Genomic DNA, 23,446 nt, shown 5'->3' on the forward strand with positions numbered 1-23,446 from the left:
GATCCCAAACTGTCTTGATTTTTTTTTCCCTATTTTCTTTTTCCAAATTCCTGAGAATGTGCTGGTATTTGCAAACAATACTAATATTAACAAAGGATCAGACAAAAGCTCTATGAGGCAGAGGAATATTGTCATTGAAGGAAATTAAATATTCTGTGAACATGGGTGACAGGATCATCCTTTAATTTCTTGTATTTCCATACAATTAACAGGTCAAAAACCTATTCATTGGGAGGAATTTTCCTCTTTTTCTTTTGGATCCCCATTTTGCTTCCATTGACAACATGTTTTCCATATATGTGAAAAGTTTCATTTCAGCTAAATAGGCCATTTTAGTCTGGCTATGGAAAGTCAGTGAAAAATCAAGCTGCATTTGAAGCATCTGTGCATTTTGTACAGAAATTTCTGAAGAAGTAAACTGATTGTAAGGCTCTGGTCACAGCCCTGCATTTAGAACAGTGGGTGGCTGAGTGCAGATTGCAGAAATATTTGGTCGAGTGCATTGCACTAAGTCATAGAGCGATTGTCTGTTAAATTCAATTTTTAATGCAGACACATCTCGAGGGGCTGCCGTTCTCTGCACGGTATCAATTCTCCTGCTTTCTCCTCTTCTCACACTTTAATATTTTAGGCACTTAGCAAAGTGATTCTTCCTTCGAGGTGTACTGACTTTAGAGCATTTGAATTAGTTGTGTTTGAATTCTGTCTAAACTCTAAAGCCTTTTGCAGGACCATGTGTGTCAATACCTAGAAAATAAGAGCATGTAAATTCAGTTAATTTTCAGAAAGTTTCTGAACGAGATAGACAAAATGGGTGACCCTGCAGAGGTCCATGGAGTCTGCAGAGTCCTGCAGACTCTGGCAGGCTCCCCCCTAGGGTGCCAGCATGCTTTAACTGGCTTCCCATTGAAGCAACTGTAAGAAGTGAATGCATAAGAAAGAAAGGTAATGAAAACTGACAAGTTGAAAAGAAATTGAGAGTTTAATCTGCAAAGTTGTGCTTCAGGGGGCTTCCATCATGATATTCCCATGGAGTAGCAAAAAGAGAAAAAATTAAGAAACTGCAGAGTATGATGAACTTACATAATTTTTTCTTGCACCAGGCGGTATTTATTAATTTCTTTTCTGCCACTTTACAGCACCTCTTTGCCTCTCAAAAAAGAAAATGAAGTATACAAAACCTGGCAATCATAATGAAAGTGTGAAATGCTCACAGATTATTTATAAGCATGCAAGTTATGTAGTTGTTGGAGATTTTCTCCCTTCTGCTCCTGCTTGGTGATGAAGAATGGTATTTTAATAGGCAGATGGTAAAGACAATTACAGTTTGGGGCTCAGCTGGGAGTTACATCAGTTTATTGCAAATTATTAGTTGATAAATGCTTTTGTTTACAAGCAAAGTCTTAAGCAGCTTTGTAATCAGTTTATCAGCTGCAGCCTGAATTTTGACAGCTTGCCTTTGGGTATACAGTCACTTCTTTCGTGGCCATTTAGAAATCATGCTGACCAGGCAGGCAGGCAGAATGGCAGCTCCTATGCACCTGTATGATGCTTGGTAAACTGATATTTCTTATTAAGCCTTATTTGAAAGTACAGAATCCTCTTTAATTGCTAATCCATGTTACTGTGTACAGCAAGAGTCTTTACTATTTGCTAATTCATAATCTTTTTTTGGTTGTTTGTTTCAATTTTGACCACAAGTAGCTTGGTCTTGCTGTTACCATTACAAGATTTGTTAATGGTGTCTCTTATTAGCTGAACAAAACCATATACTGTGGTTTAAAATGCTTATTTACTCTGGACTTTGTATATAGCTAGCTCGGATGGTGGAAATGCATTTGATTGTCACAAGTTTTCAGTCATTTTTACTTACTGCTTTTACTGTAATAAGCAAAATTATAGTACTAATTTTTAACACAACTGGAGGAAATCTTTGGGGTTTTTATTTATTTATTTGTTTGTTTGTTTAAATAAGGTCCTTTTTAAATAGAAGAGACTAAAGGAGGTAGATTCTTATTGTAGCCTCTCTGACATTTACATTTTGGAATTTATTTAACGTAGAGATCTACTTTTAATGCCTTTTCATCATCTGCTTGTTTAGTAAGACATCCACTGATTTGTCACACAGCCTTGATTCCAGTGCAGTCAATATAAAATGGTCTAATGGTTTGAGTGGGAGCAAGATTTTTTTAAAATCAATGAAATGTTACTTTGCTTCCAACTGAGGTAAACTAGTTCCTGGACCTCAATATGTGAGCTGAACGCTGACAAGAGGAAAGAAGGTCCAAGATGATGTGCTATAATTGCAACTGTTTTCTCAGGGTTACAGTACACACAGCTAAATACTCCTTTTTCTGTTTGTTATAAAAGTTGGCTTTTGTTTCTGTATCACCCATGGTCTTGAGCTTTTTCTGGAGTGGGGTCGCTGTATTGAATAAGTAACTGGGTGTCACAGCTGGTATTTATTTTTTATTTTGATTTCACCATTCTATAATAACTTCCCCATTTGTTCTTCTATTTAATGTGTTTATTTCCCTTACAAACACAACCTATCAATCCAGCTCCCTCTATATAATCCTTCCTTCCTTCAGGTACCTTTGCCATTCACTCTACATTTGCCCAAGGGGAAGAAATGAGCCCGACAGTAGCAGGTACATTGATAAGATGTAGCGTACTCTGTTTTCTCTGCAAGAAAGAGGTGCCATTAAAATATATCTATTGTCTCATTTAATCACCTCATTTTTTCATACACTCCACTCTCACAAAATAACTCTGAAAAGACAATCCACAGGCTCGATTGCATTTGTAAGGCTACAAAAAGGTCACCTTACAGCTGTGCTGTTAGGGAAGCAGGGACTGTAGGAATGTGTGTATCTAAAGCATGGCTTCACTGTGGTCAGTTGGTTTCAGCAGGCAGTTTCCTCTCTCTCTGAAACCTGGTGCATCCCCAAAAGCTGGAGGGGCAGTGGTGATCGTCTGGGAATGTCTCCTGGGAAGCTCTTTGGAGAGTGCCCGTTCACTGATCCTGTAAAAAAGTGAAAAGGTAGATGAGCTTGCTGCCACAATAAATCCCAACACCTTCACTGTGGTGATGGGAGTGCAATATGTGCAATATCAGCAAGGGTTTACTGGTTTTGTTTGTTTGTTTGTTTGTTTCAAGGTGTTTTTTTTTTGTTTGTTTGTTTGTTTTCTGAACAATAAGTAAATTCTGAAGTAACACTCAAGTGAGGTCCCAGTTAAAATGTAAAAAAGTTGTAACACTGAATTAAAAACAGAGGAATTTGAAAAAAAAAAAAAAAAGAAAGAAAGAAATTGCTAAACTTGTGAAAGAACTCCTTTTAACTTCCTTGTTTGAGTTTATGCTGAATTAAGGAAATATAACAGGTTTAGTATTTGTGGCAGGCTTTAATTTCAACCTCTGAGCAGCAGACTTAACTTCTTGTGATGTGGGAGGATATTACAGTTTCCAGTTTCATTCTGTAAGTATTGCCAGTTGTGCCAAACATTTAATAGTTTTACACTGTGGACTGTCGTCCACCAGGAACTGATATCACCTAAGACTTTTTAGAGCCATCTAATAGAAAGATATGTATTCACTCTGATTAGCCCAGGATTTGAACGAGGGTCCCAGAAGAGATATATAAGCCTCTTAAATGCATAGAACTTCTAAGGATATGGGTTTAGCTGTCTCCCCCTGTGGTAAATAAGCTGTGACAGCTCTATCAGGGGGGAAAATGGCAAATAAAATTACCACATTATTTTCCTGTGAATATTTTCAGAAGACTAATCTATTTTTCTTCTTTACCTAATAGAACTCTGTTGAGTGTTACACACAGACATTTAATTGGAGGAAACAAATAGAAATCCTCAAACTAACAAAAAGCTAGCAGACAACAGGGGAAAAATAAGGGGTCAAATCTCAGTGTTCGTTGTACTGCCTGCTCTTCAGAAAGAGTGCTCTTCATTTGGGGTTCAGCTGATTGCAAGCTTTTTGCAGTATTAATTAGCTACTGAAATGCATTTTGTGATGGTAGCCATAGCCATACTGCAGCAAGGGAAAATCTACCCCTTATAGTGACACACAACAGGCCAGGTTAGGGAGTTCACTCCCCTAGAGCACTCTTTTGTCCCCTAGGAAAAGTTCCTTCTATATTTTCCTTTGCATCCTTACTCTGCCACCTATCTGGTAGATTTAACTGTAACAGAAACAGACTAGATCTAAATCTACCTGACAGATTTAACTATAAAACGATCTATTTTGAGAAAAACAGTACAACTATCCCATATGACTGAGCCAATGTCAGGCCCAAAGCTCAGGCTGACTCAGGTTCAGGAGTAAGAGCTATATTCTTAGGGGGTACTTTTCTCCTCTCTTTCTGGTCAGACATTTTATATCTCAAAATGCAGGGATTTAAAAGCAGCCTTCAGTTTGGCAAGTGCCTTTAAGCTGAGTGTTCTTCTGTTGTTCTGAAAAATATCACTCTTACAGTTCCTTTATTTTGCAGTTTGTTCAGTGAGTTAAAAATGAAGCAGGCTCCATATTTTATGCTGAACAAAAAGAAATAGCAAAAGTGGTGTCTGAACTGGTTTGTCCACTGTATTAGTTTAATTTTACACAGTATGATAGATTTTATTCTTTTTTTTTTTTTTTTCTTTTCCCAGGCAGTACGCTTATAATATGTAGTGGTAGTTAAAATTAAAGGTCAAGTATCTTTTGGCAATCTGTTTAATTGGTAAACAAGGAGAAATGGTAGAAGATGCTGGCAAGTAATCTCATTAATCTCAATATGGCACTAAAACTATTATTTTAAGAGTTTGAGAAGTCTGAATTAGTAGGGATGATTTTTGAGATACTTCACGGAGACTTATTTGGAACCTTGGCATTAAAATACATGAACGGCAAAAATGTTGTGCAAAGTATATATTTTTTGTACACAAGTGAAAAATGTGAAGAATTATTTAGCAACTGGAAAGACTGTTCACAAAATGCTTTTGATTTATTGCTGTATATACTACAGATCTATATCACTTATTCTTACATTATTTTATTCAAAAACTTGTATGAACCATGAGTTGGCATGTTGTAGAATCCTGAAAAGGCATTAATCAACCTAAATAAACAAGTACATAGATCGGTGTAGCAACTATGAAGTAGTTAATAAATTTTTAGCAAATTTATTATAGAAAAAAGGTCTAAAAGAGTAGTGCTTAATTATCTGGACTCCTCTGTGCTGGGCTCTCTTTTGATTGTATTAATGAAGCAGCTGGCCCATTGTTTCTCTTTAATTCCTCTATTGTTTTAAGAATATGTCACAGCTCTTTATTCTTTTATCAGGTGCTGTGCAGGAGGATCCACACAATACCTCATATTCCTACTGTATTTGCCAATGCACAAAGAAACCTCCAAAGCATTTTTCAAAGAAGGGGCACACATAATTTATAAGTTCTCTTCCTTGTACCACTCTACTGTCAAAAATTTCAACAGTATTGGATTTGAATTAATTATATTTTTTTTATTAAACAATGTGTCTACATATAGATATATGTACTTTGTTCATGTCAAAAATGAGATCTACCCAGTTACTTGTGCCGCACTGAAATGGCATTCATTATGCTGGGTACTCACAACCCTATGGGTGAGAAGTGAGAGGAACCCAAATATGAAGATCCCATCCCATTGTGGTGTGCAAATTCTCCTTAAATGCTTAGCGTGGGCAACAAAGGAGGGAATATAAATAAACTCCAACCCCCATTGCCACTACTAAAAAGCATCATTTTTTACAAATTGAAATATTTCATTGGGAGAGGAAAGTTTAATTCAGTTGATGATGCCTGGAAGTCACTAAGAGTAACACAGTCTGTTGTTTAAATAAATTCTGATAGTCTTTTGACCCTTCTTGCAAAAAGATGTGTATACAGGAAATGGGCTATTATGTTGTCGCAGCAACACAATCAAATCTAGTAAGCACAAATTTTACTATACCAAAGTAGTACTTCCGAATTAACTGGCACTGAACATTGTTTTCAATAGAAATTGCCATTGGTTTCCTAAACCTCTGTGAAAGACATATGCTATTTCTGGGTCAAGAAACAAACAAACAAAAAAGCCTTAATGGTTCAGCAACGAAAACAGACTAATACCTGAGACTGGAAAACTGGGATTGCATTTGAATATAGGTTTATATCAACAATATTCTTCTTAATTTGTGAAAAAGTACCTGCACTGCCTTCCATGAAACAGCTGTACTCAATGAAAACGTTGCTTTTAGTAACTTGCAAAGTCACCTTTCCCCAAAACAGCAGTATGAATCAAGAGGCTTTATGGTTCCATTCATTTTGAAAATGATTCCTCCCTATGGAGTTAATGGGGGAGTCTGTCCTAATTTTTTTTTTTTTTGATTGTGACCCATTGACACCAAATGATAACTCCTTAAGATCTACAAAAAGCAACTGGGAAAAAAAAAAAAAAGCCCACTGTCTGAAGGATGACTGTTCTGGGGTCTCTGTCTTCACTGGAAGTGTCGTAGGGTTCTGAGAATCAAAAAGAGTGAAGGTCCATTGCTTTAGTTTAATCTTCAGAGTAAATTGCTGATCCCAGGTTGCTTTAAGAAAAAAAAAAATAATCCCCAATGTCGGAGGAAAAATGAAGGTCTGTTTAGGAAAAATAAATAAATAAATAAAATATTGTATTTTTGATGTTTGTCTTAAATAAAGTTTAGTATTAGTATGTGCATCTCTCACCACAGTAGTCCTTATTCTGAATATACAAGATAGAGTATTACTGCATCTAAGTATTATTTAATTGGTTCAATTTACTATATATTTTTTATACTGTGTGGTTCCATATCTTGATGAGCCCAGATGTAGTTGCGTTTCTGGTTTACAGCATCCCATTGCTTGCATTTTATTATTTTTACAAAGCAAATGTCTATCAATCATAGAGATAAATTAGAAAAAATTGTGCAAACATGACACATCGCCAAGATTTTTCCAGCATGCTATGTAATTATTAACCTGATTTTTGCCATTGAAAGAAGCCATGAATTACAGATAGCATGGATGAAGTTAAATGCTTTTATATTAGATACATTTTGCTTATACAGTATTCTATAGGTATGGCCATACAATATAATTGAAGCTTTGTCAGCTCTGTAGCCTAGCAACAGATAATACTGTTAGGTTACTGAATTGCTCCTGGTTGACAAGTAGGGAGTATTTTTGTGTTTATCATGTTTGCTAATGATGGGATCCTTTCCAAAAGGCTTGTCTTAATCTTAATTAGAGTTTATCAGCAGAGGTCTGTATGACATTGTGCAGACACTGATTTCATAAATAATAAAAAGTGCAAGTGAAAAATTTGGCAGGAGAAGAAGATATTTAAGACCACTGATTCTTGTAAGAGCAGCATGAATTTCCAAAATGTAATCAAGTTTGAACTGTGACTCTATTCTTTATTATCGAAACTTGCAGTACACTCCAGTGCAGTTTTGACAGCAATTATGAGTATGATTTATAAGCTTCCTGTTAGGAACCAGATCTGTTTGCACAAGAATCTTGATCATAAACATTACAAAGAACAGTAAGTCCACAGTTTTTCAGGGACATCAGACCTTACTTTTTCTTTTGCATATAAAGTGTTTTTTGTTGTTGTTTTGTTTGTTTAATTTATTTAAGGGCAGTTTTTGTTGTTGTTTTTGGTTTGGTTTGGTTGTTGTTTTGTTTTGTTTTTTCAAGCAGCAAAAATGTTTGCCGTGAAAGATGCAGACAAAGAATCCTGAAATAACCTTTCTGTTTGGTGGAAACTCTGGAGGTATCAGTTAGCTGCTTCAGTGCCTGATGTCATTTGATAAAGAACTTATGCCAATGCAATTGGAATGTAATTTTTTGCTCTAGCTTGCACAATATGATATTCTCTAACTTTCCCAACTTTCTGTGATTAAATAAGCATTTCTAATTCCTTGCAATGTGAGCTAGCAAAAGAATTGAAATACATACATAAACGGTGTTTATGGACATTTTTATTTTCTTCTGCTGCTGACATGTATGTGTTACAAAGCAGGTGCATTTCTTGTTAAACGTAGACATAAAACAATATTGCAGGCTTGAGAATTATTTTTTATTTCAATTCCAGGCAGAACTAGACTATAGAAATAGTATTGAAAATAGTTTTTCAGTGTCACAAAGCCTTCTAATATTTCAAAAACTTCCCTCCTACACTGGAATACAAATAAGACTTGTGTAGAACCAGTAAGACCCTCTTCACTATAAATAGATGACGAGCATACTCATTAGGGGCAAGAAGAGGGCCATGTCATCAGTCTACTATTGCCTTGCCTTCTAACCAAGTAGTATAACTGCTATTTCATTTCTGGGGCCCAGTCACTCTTCCTTATTAGAGCTTATCTGGAGGTTTCCTTCTTTTGATGACTGAGTCTATCCTAGGACAGAGCAACTTGGTCTGGTAATGCTTTGTCAGAACTATTTCACCTCCATAAGTTTTTTCTGACAAAAGAACAAGTGGTTAAAATTTTTTAAGCCAGCTTAGCCATAATGTCATCTCATGCAAATGACAGGCTTTTACATTTCCTTATGGAATCTTCATGTTCTGTAAATATTTCAAGCAAACATCTTCCTATCTCCTTCTCCATTGCCACCTGTACTTAGCAAAGTCTATTTATAGCCATCCTTATTATCCTTTTAAAATCCCTCATTAACACTGCCCTTTGCTTTATGAAAATATGTTGTGCTCTTGAGATATCACTGTGTACGTACGTGCCTGTTGTGTTTTAGCTTGTAGAAATGTTTGTGGGAAGTAAAACTTCTTTCCTGTTTTGTAACCACCACCTGTAAGGAAGCTGTGATCCCTAACAAGGATCAAGGATGTCTACCATAATTCATATGATAATAATAATTGGAACTTCCTATTAAATTTAGAAACCTCTGTTAGGATCTCTGCACTCCATTTTCCTGACTATGCAATACAAAACTCAAGAAGACTTCCCTTCCAACATGCACACGATGTCCATGAAGACCACGATATTTTTATGTGCTGCATTAAGGGGAATGAAGTCATTTCTGTCTTCTAAAACCCCAGGTATTTCCTTACACCAAGCATAGAAGGGGACAAGAGAGGACTGTGCTGTGTCCTGTCCCAGTGGATGAAAATTGCTGCAGAGGTGATACCCTTTATTTCCAACAGCTGGAGGCATGCATCATTTGGGAGTTCATCTAAGGATTTAACTTAACAAGATATCACAGACTCTTGAAATCATAGATATATATGCCATGATCACTTAAACGCCTCATTTTCTCTAGAGTAGAAAATGTGAAAATCACTCTGTACTTCATGGGTCTGAATTATCCTGGGCTGAAGGTTTGTATTCAAATGCAGGAGTGGATTAAAATTCTATAGTTCTGGTTTACCATGCTAGAAATTGCTTTGGGAGCAAAGCTGTTGCACATCCCATTCAGCTGTGCCTGCCGTAGGTGTGACAGCCTCCAGGAGCTGGGTGGAGTAGGCAGCCGAGGTCACTACCCTCCTCAGCTGTCCTGGCGTAATCTCCTGCTGGACATGAGTCAACACCCTAAGGAGCTCTAACACGAGGAGACTGAGTCAGCCTTTTAGCCTGATTACAGCTGGAGACCCAGTAATCAACTTCACTTGCTTTTTTTTTTTTTTTTTCCTTTTTTTTCTTCCCCAAGGGTACAGCATGTCAAGATGTTTGCTGGGATAAAGTCTCAGTTGGTTCTTCTGCATTGACTCATTTTTATTTCATTAAGGAATTCAGTGAATAATGCAGCGTAGGAAGAGCTTTTATTCTACATTAGATAGACTCAAACACGTTGATTATTACTTTTTCCATATGTAAATAAAATAGGAGCGCATACTAATAATAGAAATCGTATTTCCTCCCAGAAAATAAAATGTGTGTTGTTTACAGTGAGAGTACCCAGTTTCAGGTTGAGAAATTGCAGTGTGTATCGTGTATTTTATCTATGAGACTAATTAATTATGCTTTAGGAATTTAGCCTGGTTCTCCCTTGAACAGGTTTTGTACTTGTCTAACTCCAAAGGCTTCTGTACTCTTTGCTTATATGAGACAATAAGTCCAACTGTGCTCTTCAAATGTTTGATTTCCTGCTTGGTCATTAGAATTCTGCATTTGTAGACATTTATCTTCACGTTTCATCTTCTTATTCTGTAGAGGAAATTACTCAGATTTACACCATTTAATGCTGTGATTTTTGGACAGTTGTAAACAGCATGCTTTGGTCCCATTACAGTAAATTTCATATAAACTTTGGAGCCACCTTCAACTGCTGTGTTACCAAAGGGTGAATACAAAGACACTTTTCTGCTTTGAAACTTTTACACCACTTTGAGGTCTGGAAGCTTAGCTTTATTTTTCCACTGAAACACATTGTCACTGATGCTGTTTTGTTTGCTCATCTTTGAAAGCTAATAGACTGGTTTAATTAATTGTCCAAGATTTCTCTAAAACAATGTCCTAATTCTTCCATTTAGCTGTGGCATATCATACACTGTTGTTATCTCCTCTACCAGATTTTTGCAACAAGTTGTTTTAAAACTATAATCTCTTTGAGGGGAAAAAAATGAAGTGCAGTTGAAAAGGCAGTTATGCCGAAAGATAAACACAGCAATATTACTTATCAAAACGAGTACAGTTTTTGCTTGCCTAATGAATACAACATATAGCTTTTTCTATATATACAAAACCTGAGGAAAAAAAAGCTTTATAACATATAAAGTATGCAACATTATTTCAGGCATAACTGTATTGGATATGTATCTAGGCCTGAGAGTGTAGATAACACAATATAAGTGCTTTGCCTGTCTAAACATGTTAAATAAATGAGCATTCACTATCGCATTCAAATACATTAGTAGATGTACTCGCATAGTTAATTTTCTTTTTAATGCACTACACGTGACATTTGCAGCACAGAGCTATAGTGTATCTTACTGTTTGATGAAAGTTCTTCCACCTCCCCCCACCTTTTAAACAAACCTTTATTTGAATAAGCCTTTATGAAACAGATCTTTGGCATATCTTCTTTTCAGGAAGTTCAGTCAGTGTAAGCAGAGATAAAGCAGTCATGTTACAAAGAATATTACATAAGGGAAGATTTTTTAGAGAAAGATGGTGGCAAACATAAGGGAGGGGAAAAATGTCCTTAAGAGGAAATCTGATGTCTTTTTTTTTTTTTTTTTCAGCTGTTTGGTTTTATCTTGCTGTGATTTGGTATTCAAAATAAAACAGAATTACGAAAAATACACAGGAAGTTTAGTGGAAATATTTTCACCTTGTTTTTTATAATGCTGACCTTTTAGGGTAGAAAATGAAAAACTAAATGCATATTAGTGCTGCAAATAATTGGGAATAATATCCCCCAATTGTTTTCCATGTACATTGACAATTCTTATGTTGATAGAAGGAATATGGTAGATGTGAAATTTATTTGCATCTTCCCCTTGAACAAACCTTCAAAACTAAAAAAAAAAAAAAAGAGTATAAAGACATGGTACTGATGTTTAAGTTCTGGAATATGATATCTTCAATTAAATTTTCTTTTTTATTACTTTTCCTGTAGGAGGGCAGCTTTGGTGTACCACGACCAAGGCCATCTCAGAGGGTGAAGAGCTAATTGCCTTTGTTGTGGATTTTGACTCAAGGCTGCAAGCTGCTAGTCAGATGACTCTTACAGAAGGGATGTATCCTGCACGCCTGCTGGACTCAATACAATTGCTCCCTCAACAAGCTGCAATGGCATCTATTTTGCCTACAGCTATTGTGAACAGTAAGTGGTGAATGCTATTCTCTGGCTTTGTTTTAAAACAGCAGTATTCTAAAGAACATATAGATATTTATATGAATTTATATATTATGAACATATTCATAAAGAACATAAAGATCTTACAGTGAACTCAAGACCACAGAAATTGCATGACCTAAAACACACAGCTCAAAGTCTGGGTTGGTTTCCCCATCATCTCACATGAACTCACAGACAAGAGGAGGAAGAAAAATATTCTGGCAGCTGAGCTCACCCAGAGCATCAGACCTGCCCTCGTGTCACAGTCCTGTCATCTGCTCACAGAGGTGATAGAAACTGTTAAAACAGCAGATGAGATAGGCCTGTTAAGTCAGAAAGTCCAGCCTTTGCTGCTCAAGTCAGCTTGTTGCTTCTAGTTGCAGCTTCTGGCAATAATTCACAACAGTCAATGGAAAGATAGAACACATCTCTCCAGTGGCTGTTTCAAAATGCAGCAGTGATCATTACTTATAGCATCCCTGATTTATTGTAGTATTTACTGTTCAGTGTTGCTATCCAAGAATGTTTTTAAGTCCTCTAGACATCAATAGACCCTATCATGGACAAAATATACTATCTAATTAAGTGTTGTCCTTAGAGAGGAGGGACATTAGCACATAAGTGAGTTACTGAGCTGGGACAGTTCAACTTGAATTATTTCCTAATTAGATTTCATTTCTTCAACTTTTTTTTTTTTTGTGTGTGTTACTGCTTTTTACCTTTATACAGCCCTAGTTTCTCACCCTCCTCACCAAGTACTTTCCAAACTTTAAATGTTACCATAGTCCTCACCACTTATCATTTAGGCCTACTACACATAGTTATCTCTTTCAGTGTTGTTTTTCTTTTTTTTTTTTTCTGTTAGACTGGCCGTTAAGACTTTGCATCATAACACCTCCCCATGCTTCCTGTGGTTTGTAAGTAGTGTGGTTAGATACAGTGAGCTACTGAACACAATATGTCAGGTGTGAACGCACCTAAATCACACGGACGCATGATCTGCCACTCAGATTCATGTGGAATAATATTGTCATGAACGGTCACACCTTGAAGCTTTTCAGACAGGACTAATTAAAATATCTGTGGTAACACCTTTCATTCAGATTCGGTCTTTTTTTTTTTTTTTTTTTTTCATTGCTGGTGTTCTGTGTAAACAACTGTAATAGCTATATATTTACTGTTAGCCTGTTTTAAAAGATAAACCTTAAATTGTCCAAGTCATCTGAGTCCTTCCTCTCACAGAGTTGACAGCAATCTCAAGCACTTTAGATAATGACATGCATTTTTACCCTAGCACTGGGGCTGCTGTGAGGTGATATCTCTGTTGGCAGAACCAACAATTAACATCATACAGTATCTTTCCAAAAGATACTGGGCTGGAAGCCCCTTAAATGGACCAGCAAATTACCACAGTTAAGGCAGACCATTGTTCATAGCCAACAGCTACAAGGAAGCCACCATGGAAGGAGTTACCTAGTGTAAAGGATAAAGACTCATTTGCAACTTTTTTCAGCTGAAGATACAGTTTTGTGCAAAACCATGCAAGGCCAGCTCTGGGCTTTGGCAAAGTAGCCAGATTTCTACAGCACCAAATTGCTGGAAGCATGTCTGTTACTTTCCTGCCTTTCGGAGAGAAAGCTGCGCTGATCATTGCCAGTTCTGCTGCCAAGAAGAATCAAAGTTTGTAGTGTATCTGATCTTACTCTATAGGCTTAGCAGCAGCTCATAGTAACCTTAACTTCCAGAGGCTGCTAAAGCAGCATGTCTCACTGTCCAGAACCTTCGACTTTTGCCTCAGACCAGACTGGGAAGTCTCTACCTTTCATTACTGGGTTGAGGAAATTCAGTTTCTTCAGTAAAGTCTCAAGTCAAATGTCAGTCCAGTAGTATGTTGAATGCACATCTAGCTCTGTAATGAGACATCTTATATTCAGATCTCTAAAACAATTTCGATTTCTAGAAAAAATAAAAGTTGTAGGGTTGGTTTTTATAATGTTTCCTATTCAAAAATCAAAATCAGAATATTACCCTTGGCTTATTCAGCTTGAACTTCAATATTTTGTTTTCTGAAGTAATCTACTGAAATATTTTGAAACTATCTGTTGAAACAAATTGAAATATTTTAAACATTAACTCAGAGTGACCTTTATCTATTTTGCATTGCTTTAGGGGACTAATAGTTTCAGATCCTATTTCTATACATTATTCTCTGTGGAACTCCATCCTCCCACCACGTAAAAATCTTCAAATGTATTTCTTCTGCATGGCACATACGGAGAGTCACATATTCATCGTGCTGCAGTCTGTCCGGGCTATCTAGCCCACAGGAAGTAAAGGTGGTTGGAGTCAAATTCATTAAGATAATCAGAAAGTTAAATTCTGTGATGGAATGTTGTCAAATGAATTCAAATGGGACACGCTTACCCACAATCAAAATTTTGTATTACTGTCCTTTGGACTTTCTCTTCTAAGAAAACCTCAGTGGTTCAACTTTTTGAAATGATTTAAAGCCAAAAACAAATGTTGAAATGTCAGGTTTCACATGAGATAGACATTTCAAATGCTGTGATCCATATCAGTAATGTCTTAATAGTGGTATATTGAATACTAACGACTCCATTAAATGTTTGTGTCATGCACATTTTTTTAGTGGGGAAGGAAGAATAAACACTGGCAGTAGTGAAAATATTTTATATAAATTCATGAGCAGAGAAGTAGACAAGCATTAGCATGCAATCTGTGAAGCAAAGTGTAAATTTTGTCTGCATTTGCTGAGATTTAGCAAATAAAAGATTCATCCATTTTAGTGGGCTGTTACCTTCAACTTTGCCCTTTTTTTTTTTGTTCTGCAGTCAGTGGGAGTTTTGGTGTTAACCAAGATCAACATTTTAACATTAACTACAATTGCCTGATCTCTGATCCTGCAGTCAGCTGGCACACTGTGGCTACACTCATACTTTTATCCTCTCCGAGTCTCAAAAACAAGTGAGAAGCATCCAGACCAATTACAGGGAATGATACATGGCCTATAGTAACTCCCAAACTGTATCCAGAAATGGGGAAGATGTTAACTGATTTAAGCCAAAAGTGTGGAAAGGACCATCCTTATGTTTTAATAATATAAAAAAGAAGTTCCAGTACTCCAGTCTAGACCCTGTCACTGTTTTAGTTTACTAGTATATATGTACCCTAGAGGGCTAGGATTTCGTCCTTGTTCTTACTGATAGGATAACAAGTTCGGCTTTCAGAAAGATCAAACAGGTCTTTTATCCTTCTGAGACAGATACAGAAAATGCACTGTGTAAGGTATCCTTCTGACAGGATATTAACAACCATATATCTGTCTGCTTTGTGTAAATATACAGTGTTCATTATTAGTCTTCATGTGAGTAAAGTATGTAGCCTCCAGTACATGTTCAACATATCTACTCCCTCTGCTGCTGGGAAGCACTCTGTGCAACCTCTCCATTGTCTTCCCCTCAGAGAGGATGCTGACGCTTCAGGATAAAAGACAATGAGAAATTCCATTATTCTTAGCAAATATCCCTTTTGAATTGTGAAAAGTGGAACAGTAACAATTTATCAACAATACGAGGACAAAGTACACTGGAAATTTTAACTTCTAGTATTGATAACAAGAACCCAGGAAATAAACATGCTGCTTAGTATAATACTACATTCAATGCTACATGATGTAAAAGAAACATAATCTAGTTTGGCCTCCAGGATATCAGAGCAACAGGATTTTACAGTGATAACTGCATAAACATTCATTCTTCAGAATGATCTCCAATTAGCACTCACAAATTGCAAGGCCTGGTGCTGAAAAGACTTGTGCATGCGCACAAAAAAGAGCATGACTGAAAGGTGTCTCCTATTGTGTGATGATGTGTTGGAAATACAGCTTAGTTTTTGAATTGGCACTGCATACTCTCATCAAACAAGTAACTTTATTTCATTTTTAAATATTTACGTGCCAAAAAAATCCAGCTATTTTTATATCAACTATTTTAAAAAATTAATTTTAAAAGAAACTGCTGTCTCCCATGTTTAGCAAGTGACATTTTAATAAACCTGTGGCTCTGCTTTCAATATTTTTTTAAATAAACATGTTTTTAATGGGGAAGGGAAGGGAATTAATCCTGCTGTGTTAATTGGTTGGCGCTGAATGCACTGTGGCTAACCTGCACCTGGTTATATTTGCTTGTAGAGGACATATTCCCTTGCAAATCCTGTGGCATTTGGTATCGAAGCGAGCGGAATCTGCAGGCCCACCTCATGTACTACTGCAGTGGGAGGCAAAGAGAGGGGCCTCAGCTGTCAGAGGAGAATGAAGACAGTGCTCAACAGATATCCAGTGTCTGCCCCTTTCCGCAGTGCACCAAAAGTTTTTCTAATGCAAGAGCTCTGGAAATGCACCTGAATTCTCACAGTGGTAAGTGCCATATATTTTCCTGCATCCCCTTCTAAATTTACCTATCTGAAGAATTATTCGCTATAAATATTCAGTGGAACAGTTTGTCTCCACCTTTATTCTACACCAAGCATCTCTCTTGTAACCAGAGTCATTTCTCTAATCAATAAAATCTCATTTAAATGCTGTCTCTTAATGGGTCTATGTGTGCATACAGGCAGCATTTCTTTACCAGTGAAGGTAAAGTTCAGGAATCCAAACACAATTAGAATTCTGCTTCTTAGTTTCTCAGAGATTTATGTACTTTCTAAGAGACTACTTCATGATTCCATTCATCAAATGTGAGTCTCATAGATTTCCATATATACGTACCCTCTTTTGACATTCAGTGGAGAGAGACATACCACCTATTCCTTCTGAAACAGCATCTTGGGGTCCTGGAGTAGGCTTCTGATTTAAAGGCAGGAGGCTTTCAGGAGCAGGGTTAAGAACCCTTAGTTTGTTTTTCCAGGGCATGTGTTTCATAAAAACTTATTGTCTTGTTTCATAAAAATAATATTTTCCTCCTTATAAATATAGAATTGGGATAGTGTTTTCTTTGTCCATGTTGTTAAAATGATAATACTGGCTTTATGGAAAGTGGGATTAAAAAATTCCTGAGATTAAAAATCCAAAACTCAGCAGGAATCTTATCTCCCTCTCTGAAGGTCTTCTGAGTGTGCTGTTTGAATTTGTTTTGAATTAGGTCTGGGATTGCAGGTTTTGAATTTGCAGAACATTCTGCATTAGAGTTTCCATTAGCACTCAAAATCTGCAAATAAAACTGCAGTGTCAGGTGTGGGTATGTTGGTTGTGTCGTGTACAGAGGTGTGTCTGGACAGAGACAAGGGTCCCGCAGGGGCCCTGATTCTCCTGTTAAATGGCTGAAGTGTAAAGGATGATAATTTGTGCTTTATTCACAGAAGAAAGCCTGATTTGACTTTTTGACTCATAGGAAAGAGGAAGTCTGCTCTGTGCACTTAGTGAATGTGCACTTAGTGAAGTGAAAAACATTTCTCTGATACTTGGGCAGCAATTACAATCCTAGGAAGCATCATGCTGCCTTTTTTCTTTTTTTGTCCCGTCTGCCCGTCTGTGAAGATGTGACAAAGTTTCTTCTGATGCTTTTCAAATTATATTTTCCTTATTCAAAAAGAAAAGAAATACACTGTGGAAGCTGCCTGAACCAGGATGTTGGAAGACATTTTAAAATACACAAAAGTTAGACAAATTTCTATACCACCTCAACTCTGTCCCAGTATATATACTTAATTATCTAATCAGAAAGGTTTAGTGCAGGAGACAAAAAAAGATCCTCAGGCATTGCTAATGAGTGCATTATCCCATAGAAGTCACGGTCTCAGATCATATGTTTTGGCTTTTTCTTCAGAGTTTGTTACCTCACTGAATAGGACTAGAAGAGTGGGAAACTTCCTAACAGCACAGATAGTACTTAGCCATTCATTTAGAGGTCAGATATTTTTGTGCTTCAATATCTTGACTTTGAGTATCAGTTTATTGCCATTTTCTGTCTCTCTTGCCTAGCAAAGATTTCAGTGTTCAGTGATTAGTGGAACAGCTTCAGTAAGGGTGAACGAAAGCAGCTCAGAATGTCTTACAGTCTAATAACTAAAACCAGGTAGTCTTGGAAGACAACAACTTCATTTCTCTCTGAAATTGTAGCCATTGTCTGAGACAGTTGCTTCGACTCTTTGCATTTGCAATATCATTGACTTACGTGTAGAGAGAGTTTGCAGATATGAGCTATGAGTGACTGCTTCTTCTTCTTGCAACCTAGAGATAAGCATCTGTGTTTCTTGAAAGGCATAGGTTCATCTGGCTGAACTTTCAGTAAGAATTTTTTGGTACTTATTAGATCAGAGACTAAAACTCAAGCCGTCTCCTCTGTTTTAGCCACAAAGTAGTTAGTTCCATTAGTCTCTCTCTAAGATCCTGCCAACCTTTAATTCTTCTGTACAGATTATCACAAGTTATACTGCTGCTTCTGCAGTAAGAATGAGACATTCCTCTTCCAAATACCCTGTAACCTAATGCTTGTTTTCCTTCAGCTTCTGTGGAAGGGCCCACTAGGGGCTGTAGCAGACCTACGCCACTGGAGCATGGAGCCCCAACTGAAACAGAAATTCTATAGAGATTCTTCACTATGACTGCACTATGTAATGTGAAAGCACCATATCACAGCAGTGGAGGAGCTAAAGCTTCTTGTGTCCTCCTGGCAAAAAAGTGCCTGACAGGGAACAAGCAATAATTAAAGTTCTGTGTGTCTCCTCTGCACAGTTCTGTCCTCTGAGGCCCAGAGTAGTTCAAATTCTAAATGTATCTCACAAATGTGAGAAATAGTGATGCTCAAAGTGAAGTAAGGACCTCCAGATCAACAGAATGGCTTCACACAGATTGAGACACAATATTCTTATAGCTTTATATTGTTCCACTGCCACAAATGTAGTTTATCTGACCAAGGCACATGCATGTGTGTGTTCACGGAACCAATATCCATGTTTCATTTAGATTTCCAATACAATCCCTACCAATTGTTTTCCAGCTTTTGTTGTCTACAAGTATTCAGAATCTGTGTTGTTTCTGTGTTGTTGCAAAACAGAAATTTGGTCTTATCTCTTTTTAAGCATTTCTACTTTCAAAATATTGTGAAATATTTTTTGTGTTTCAGCAATGATTATAAGATGGCTTTGAATGTATTGTTCTTGATAGGGAAAGCTGTTGTTGTATTACAGCAGTAGCTTATATGTGAGAGATAAAATGCTCATGAAACCATGTCTTATTTCTCATCCTACGTTCACAGTTAATACAACTCATGAGTCCTTTCTGATGAGGGTAGTTCTGTATGTTGTTACCACACTACAGCCAACTTGTGGAATCAAAAAGTTGATCATCAGTAATGTGCAAAGTGCTACTTGTACTCTTTCAGGCACCCTAAGTTTGAGGGCTGTACCTTAAAGAAACCACATAATAATCTTGCATTTTTTGACCTTGATGTGCTTTCTGTGCATTCAAAATATCTAGTAATTGTGTGTGGAGAACATTATGTCTCCTCAGTTAAAACTATAATTTTTAAGGCCTTTCCATTTAGAATAAGTCCTGTCTATTTTTATCCTTTCCCTTTTTCTTTCATTCCCTTCATCTCTGCTGAGTGCACATAAATACTAAGGCTCTCCACAGCAGAGCAGAAGTCTGGGAATCTCCTCTAGAAATTTGAGGAAAGAAATTCAGAACCAATTCAAGTATTTTCTGAGTGACTAAAATCTATGCAAGATTCCCATCAGGAGAAAATTAGTTGTTCTTACTGTGTTTGTACCTTCTGTGCAACTGATTTTCCTGTATATTTTCTGAAGGGGACAACGGTCACTTTAACTTGTATTTTATTTATCTTTTCTATAGGAGTGAAAATGGAAGAATTTCTCCCACCTGGTGCTAGTCTGAAATGCACAGTTTGTACTTATACTGCAGACTCGGTGATTAACTTTCATCAGCACCTGTTCTCGCATCTTACTCAAGCTGCCTTTAGATGCAATCACTGCCATTTTGGCTTCCAAACTCAGAGGGAGCTACTGCAGCACCAAGAATTACATGTCTCTGGCAACAAGATTCAGAGAGAAAGTGACATTGAACATTCTCCAAGTGGAAATGAGGAAGGTTTACAGCCAGCAACAGACCTGTTGAGTAGAAATGATGTTCCCCAGGGCCAAAAGTCCATGCAGACTAAAGACGCAAGTTCTGATACAGAGCTTGATAAATGTGAAAAAAAGGCTCCGCTTTTTCTTCCAAACCAGAGGCCAGAAACACAGCCTGCAACAAACAAGCAAAGTTTATCATACACTAAAATAAAATCTGAACCATCTAGTCCAAGACTTGCCTCATCGCCAGTTCAGCCTAATATTGGTCCTTCTTTCCCAATGGGACCCTTTCTTTCACAGTTTGCTTTTCCCCAGGACATCACTGTGGTTCCTCAGGCTTCAGAGATATTAGCCAAAATGTCTGAACTGGTCCACCGGCGGCTGAGGCATGGAAGCAGCAATTATCCTCCAGTAATTTACAGTCCTTTGATGCCAAAAGGAGCTACGTGTTTTGAGTGCAACATAACATTCAATAATTTGGACAACTACTTGGTGCACAAAAAGCACTACTGCAGCAGCCGATGGCAGCAGATGGCAAAGTCACCAGATTTTTCTAGTGTTCCAGAGAAAATGCCAGAAGCTGTAAGTCCCAGTAATGGTCAAAGCTCTATAAGCATTCTGAATACAGCTCCTCACACATCAGATCCAGAGAATCAGCTTTTGCAGACATCTTGCATTAACTCTTCCAATGTTTTAGATTTGATTGGGCCAAACAATAAAGGTCATGAAAAAGACTTCACAGCACAAGCTAAGAAGTTATCAACTGCAAGCAACGGTGATGACAAGATAAATGGAAAACCTTCTGACGTGAAGAATCCCAATGCTTCTTTAGTAGAAGGGGAGAGTGATCCTAATAAGACCACATGTGAAGCTTGTAATATTACTTTCAGCAGACATGAAACATACATGGTCCACAAGCAGTATTACTGTGCCACGCGCCACGATCCCCCACTGAAGAGGTCTGCTTCCAACAAAGTGCCTGCCATGCAGAGAACAATGCGTACACGGAAGCGGAGAAAGATGTATGAGATGTGCCTACCAGAGCAAGAGCAAAGGCCACCACTAGTACAACAGCGATTTCTGGATGTGGCTAATCTTGGCAATCCATGTACATCTACTCAAGAGTCAACAGAAAGTCTTGGAGAATGTTACCATCCACGATGTGATATATTTCCAGGAATAGTGTCAAAGCATCTTGAAACATCACTGTCTATTAACAAGTGTGTTCCAGTTTCAAAGTGTGATACTCCCCACTCCACTGTGTCTTGCCTGGAGATGGATGTGCCAATAGATCTCAGTAAAAAATGCTTACCCCAGTCAGAGAGGACGTCCACCTCTCCCAAAAGGCTGCTGGACTATCATGAGTGCACAGTATGCAAGATAAGTTTTAACAAGGTAGAGAACTACCTGGCTCATAAGCAGAATTTTTGCCCTGTCACTGCCCATCAGCGTAATGACCTGGGACAGCTTGACAGTAAGGTGTTTCAAAACCCAGAAAGTGAAAGAAACAGCCCAGATGTCAGCTATGAAAGAAGCATAATTAAATGTGAGAAAAATGGAAACTCGAAACAGTCCTCTCCTAATGGAAACTTATTTTCCACACACTTAGCGACACTTCAAGGACTAAAAGTCTTTAGTGAAGCAGCCCAGCTTATTGCTACAAAAGAAGAAAACAAACATTTGTTTCTTCCACAATGCCTTTACCCTGGAGCAATAAAGAAAGCTAAAGGAGCAGATCAGCTTTCTCCATATTATGGAATAAAGCCAAGTGATTACATTTCTGGTTCTCTCGTCATTCATAATACTGATTTAGATCAAAGCACAAATACAGAAAGTGAATCTCCTAAAGGCCAGGCTCCTTCAAATGGATGTGCTGTGCAGAAGAAAGAGTCTCTTCCACTATTGCCAAAAAACCGAGGCATGGTAATAGTTAATGGGGGACTAAAACAGGAGGAAAGACCTGCAGCAAACCCACAACAGGAGAACATTTCCCAGAATCCTCCGCATGAAGATGGGCACAAGTCTCCTTCCTGGATCTCTGAGAATCCCTTAACTGCAAATGAAAACGTCTCTCCAGCAATTCCTACAGCAGAGGAACAGTTGTCTAGTATAGCTAAAGGAGTGAATGGTTCTACCCAGGCCCCAACCAGTGGAAAGTATTGCCGACTGTGTGACATCCAGTTCAACAATCTTTCAAACTTTATAACTCATAAGAAGTTTTATTGCTCGTCACATGCAGCAGAACATGTCAAATGAAACAATTGGTCACCTTTGGTACCTGTGTTTAGCATATTGTTCCATACAGTCTAAAGAAAGCTGTTTGAATTACATCTGGACAATCAGGAGATTTCACTATTGCCAAGTTGAAGACTTAAAGGTGTAATTTCATTACAGTCCATTAGTAAAGTGTATTATTGGTGCCATTTTCAAAAATATTAATTTATTTTACCAGCAGTATTCATAGCTGTAGTTATGTTATTTTTTATTTAAAAACTTTATATTAAAGTCATTTGTAATGTTATTGTATAGTTATTGTGTAGCACATATGGTTTGCACTGTATAGTAGATTTTAATGAAAATAGTCACAAACAATACAGAAAAGCATTTTAGAAATAGCTTCAAAAGCACTTGTGTATCCTGATTTTTTTTTCTTATATGCTGTTGCAAATATATGTATATGCTAAAATATAACTTGCAAAGAAGTTTCAACTATGCTGTAAAGTTCGCCTTAAAATTTCAATTTTTTGAACAATTGGGCTCAGTTTGCACTTTATATTTTAGCAGATACAGTACCTTAGTCATTAGGCTTTGCATTTGTATGTAGCAGTATGTTTCTGTCCACTTTCTTAACCTGAAACGTACGTTAAATGAAGATGGCAATTTTTTTCTTGTATAGTACTTGTATTTTCTTTCGCTGATGCATCTCTGTCTCAATTTTTAAACCTTTGCTGTTAAATGCAATACTTTATAAAGAATGAACAAAATTACTGGAAGCAGTATTGTAAGTAATGAGGTCATATCAATCAGTTTTATCTTTTGAAAGGCACAGTCTAAAACAAAACCCTAAACTCAATGCTGCAATTATGAATCTAATTCATATATAAGATATATTTAAATATAAGAGTAGCAATACTGCAACTGGTGATCACAAAGATAATGTTCTACTTCTGATAGAAATAATTTCTCAACAAATGTTGTTACTATGCATGTATATGGATGGAATAAAATTCCAGATCATTGGAGATGTTTGGCAGTAATTTCTTTAAATTTGTTTTATTATAATCCAAAAGGGAGGATTTAGCATTCACAAACTGTAAAGAAACTCTTAGAAACAGGTTAACGTTGCCCCCTCTTCAATGGGAGCAAAGTGACCAAAGACAAAATAAATATAAAGGATGCCTCCACTTTGAGGGAGTCCTTGCTGACAGGTCACTAGCACAACCAAACCTAATACAAGGTAGTGAACTAAAATTTGAAATATGAAGGTCTGAAACCAAGAAGGCTG

General features: G+C 37.1%; 1 protein-coding gene across 5 annotated transcripts in view; it reads left to right on the top strand.

Moving 5' to 3' along the window:
- ZFPM2 (zinc finger protein, FOG family member 2) overlaps window positions 1-23,183 on the top strand; it is a 318,344-nt gene extending 295,161 nt beyond the window's left edge. For 4 of the 5 annotated variants that reach the window (XM_068672479.1, XM_068672481.1, XM_068672480.1 and 1 more), the window contains 3 exons: window positions 11,614-11,820; window positions 16,046-16,270; window positions 19,706-23,183. In XM_068672479.1, coding sequence (XP_068528580.1) covers window positions 11,614-11,820; window positions 16,046-16,270; window positions 19,706-22,197 — 2,924 coding nt within the window. In that variant the 3' untranslated portion in view covers window positions 22,198-23,183. Of the gene's footprint in view, window positions 1-1,442; window positions 1,556-11,613; window positions 11,821-16,045; window positions 16,271-19,705 lie in introns of those variants that run through there. The other variant, XM_068672483.1, reaches the window with a different exon arrangement.
- The last annotated feature ends 263 nt before the right edge of the window (window positions 23,184-23,446 follow it).

The sequence above is a fragment of the Anas acuta genome, chromosome 2 (genome assembly GCF_963932015.1).
Source record: "Anas acuta chromosome 2, bAnaAcu1.1, whole genome shotgun sequence".
Classification (NCBI taxonomy): domain Eukaryota; kingdom Metazoa; phylum Chordata; class Aves; order Anseriformes; family Anatidae; genus Anas; species Anas acuta.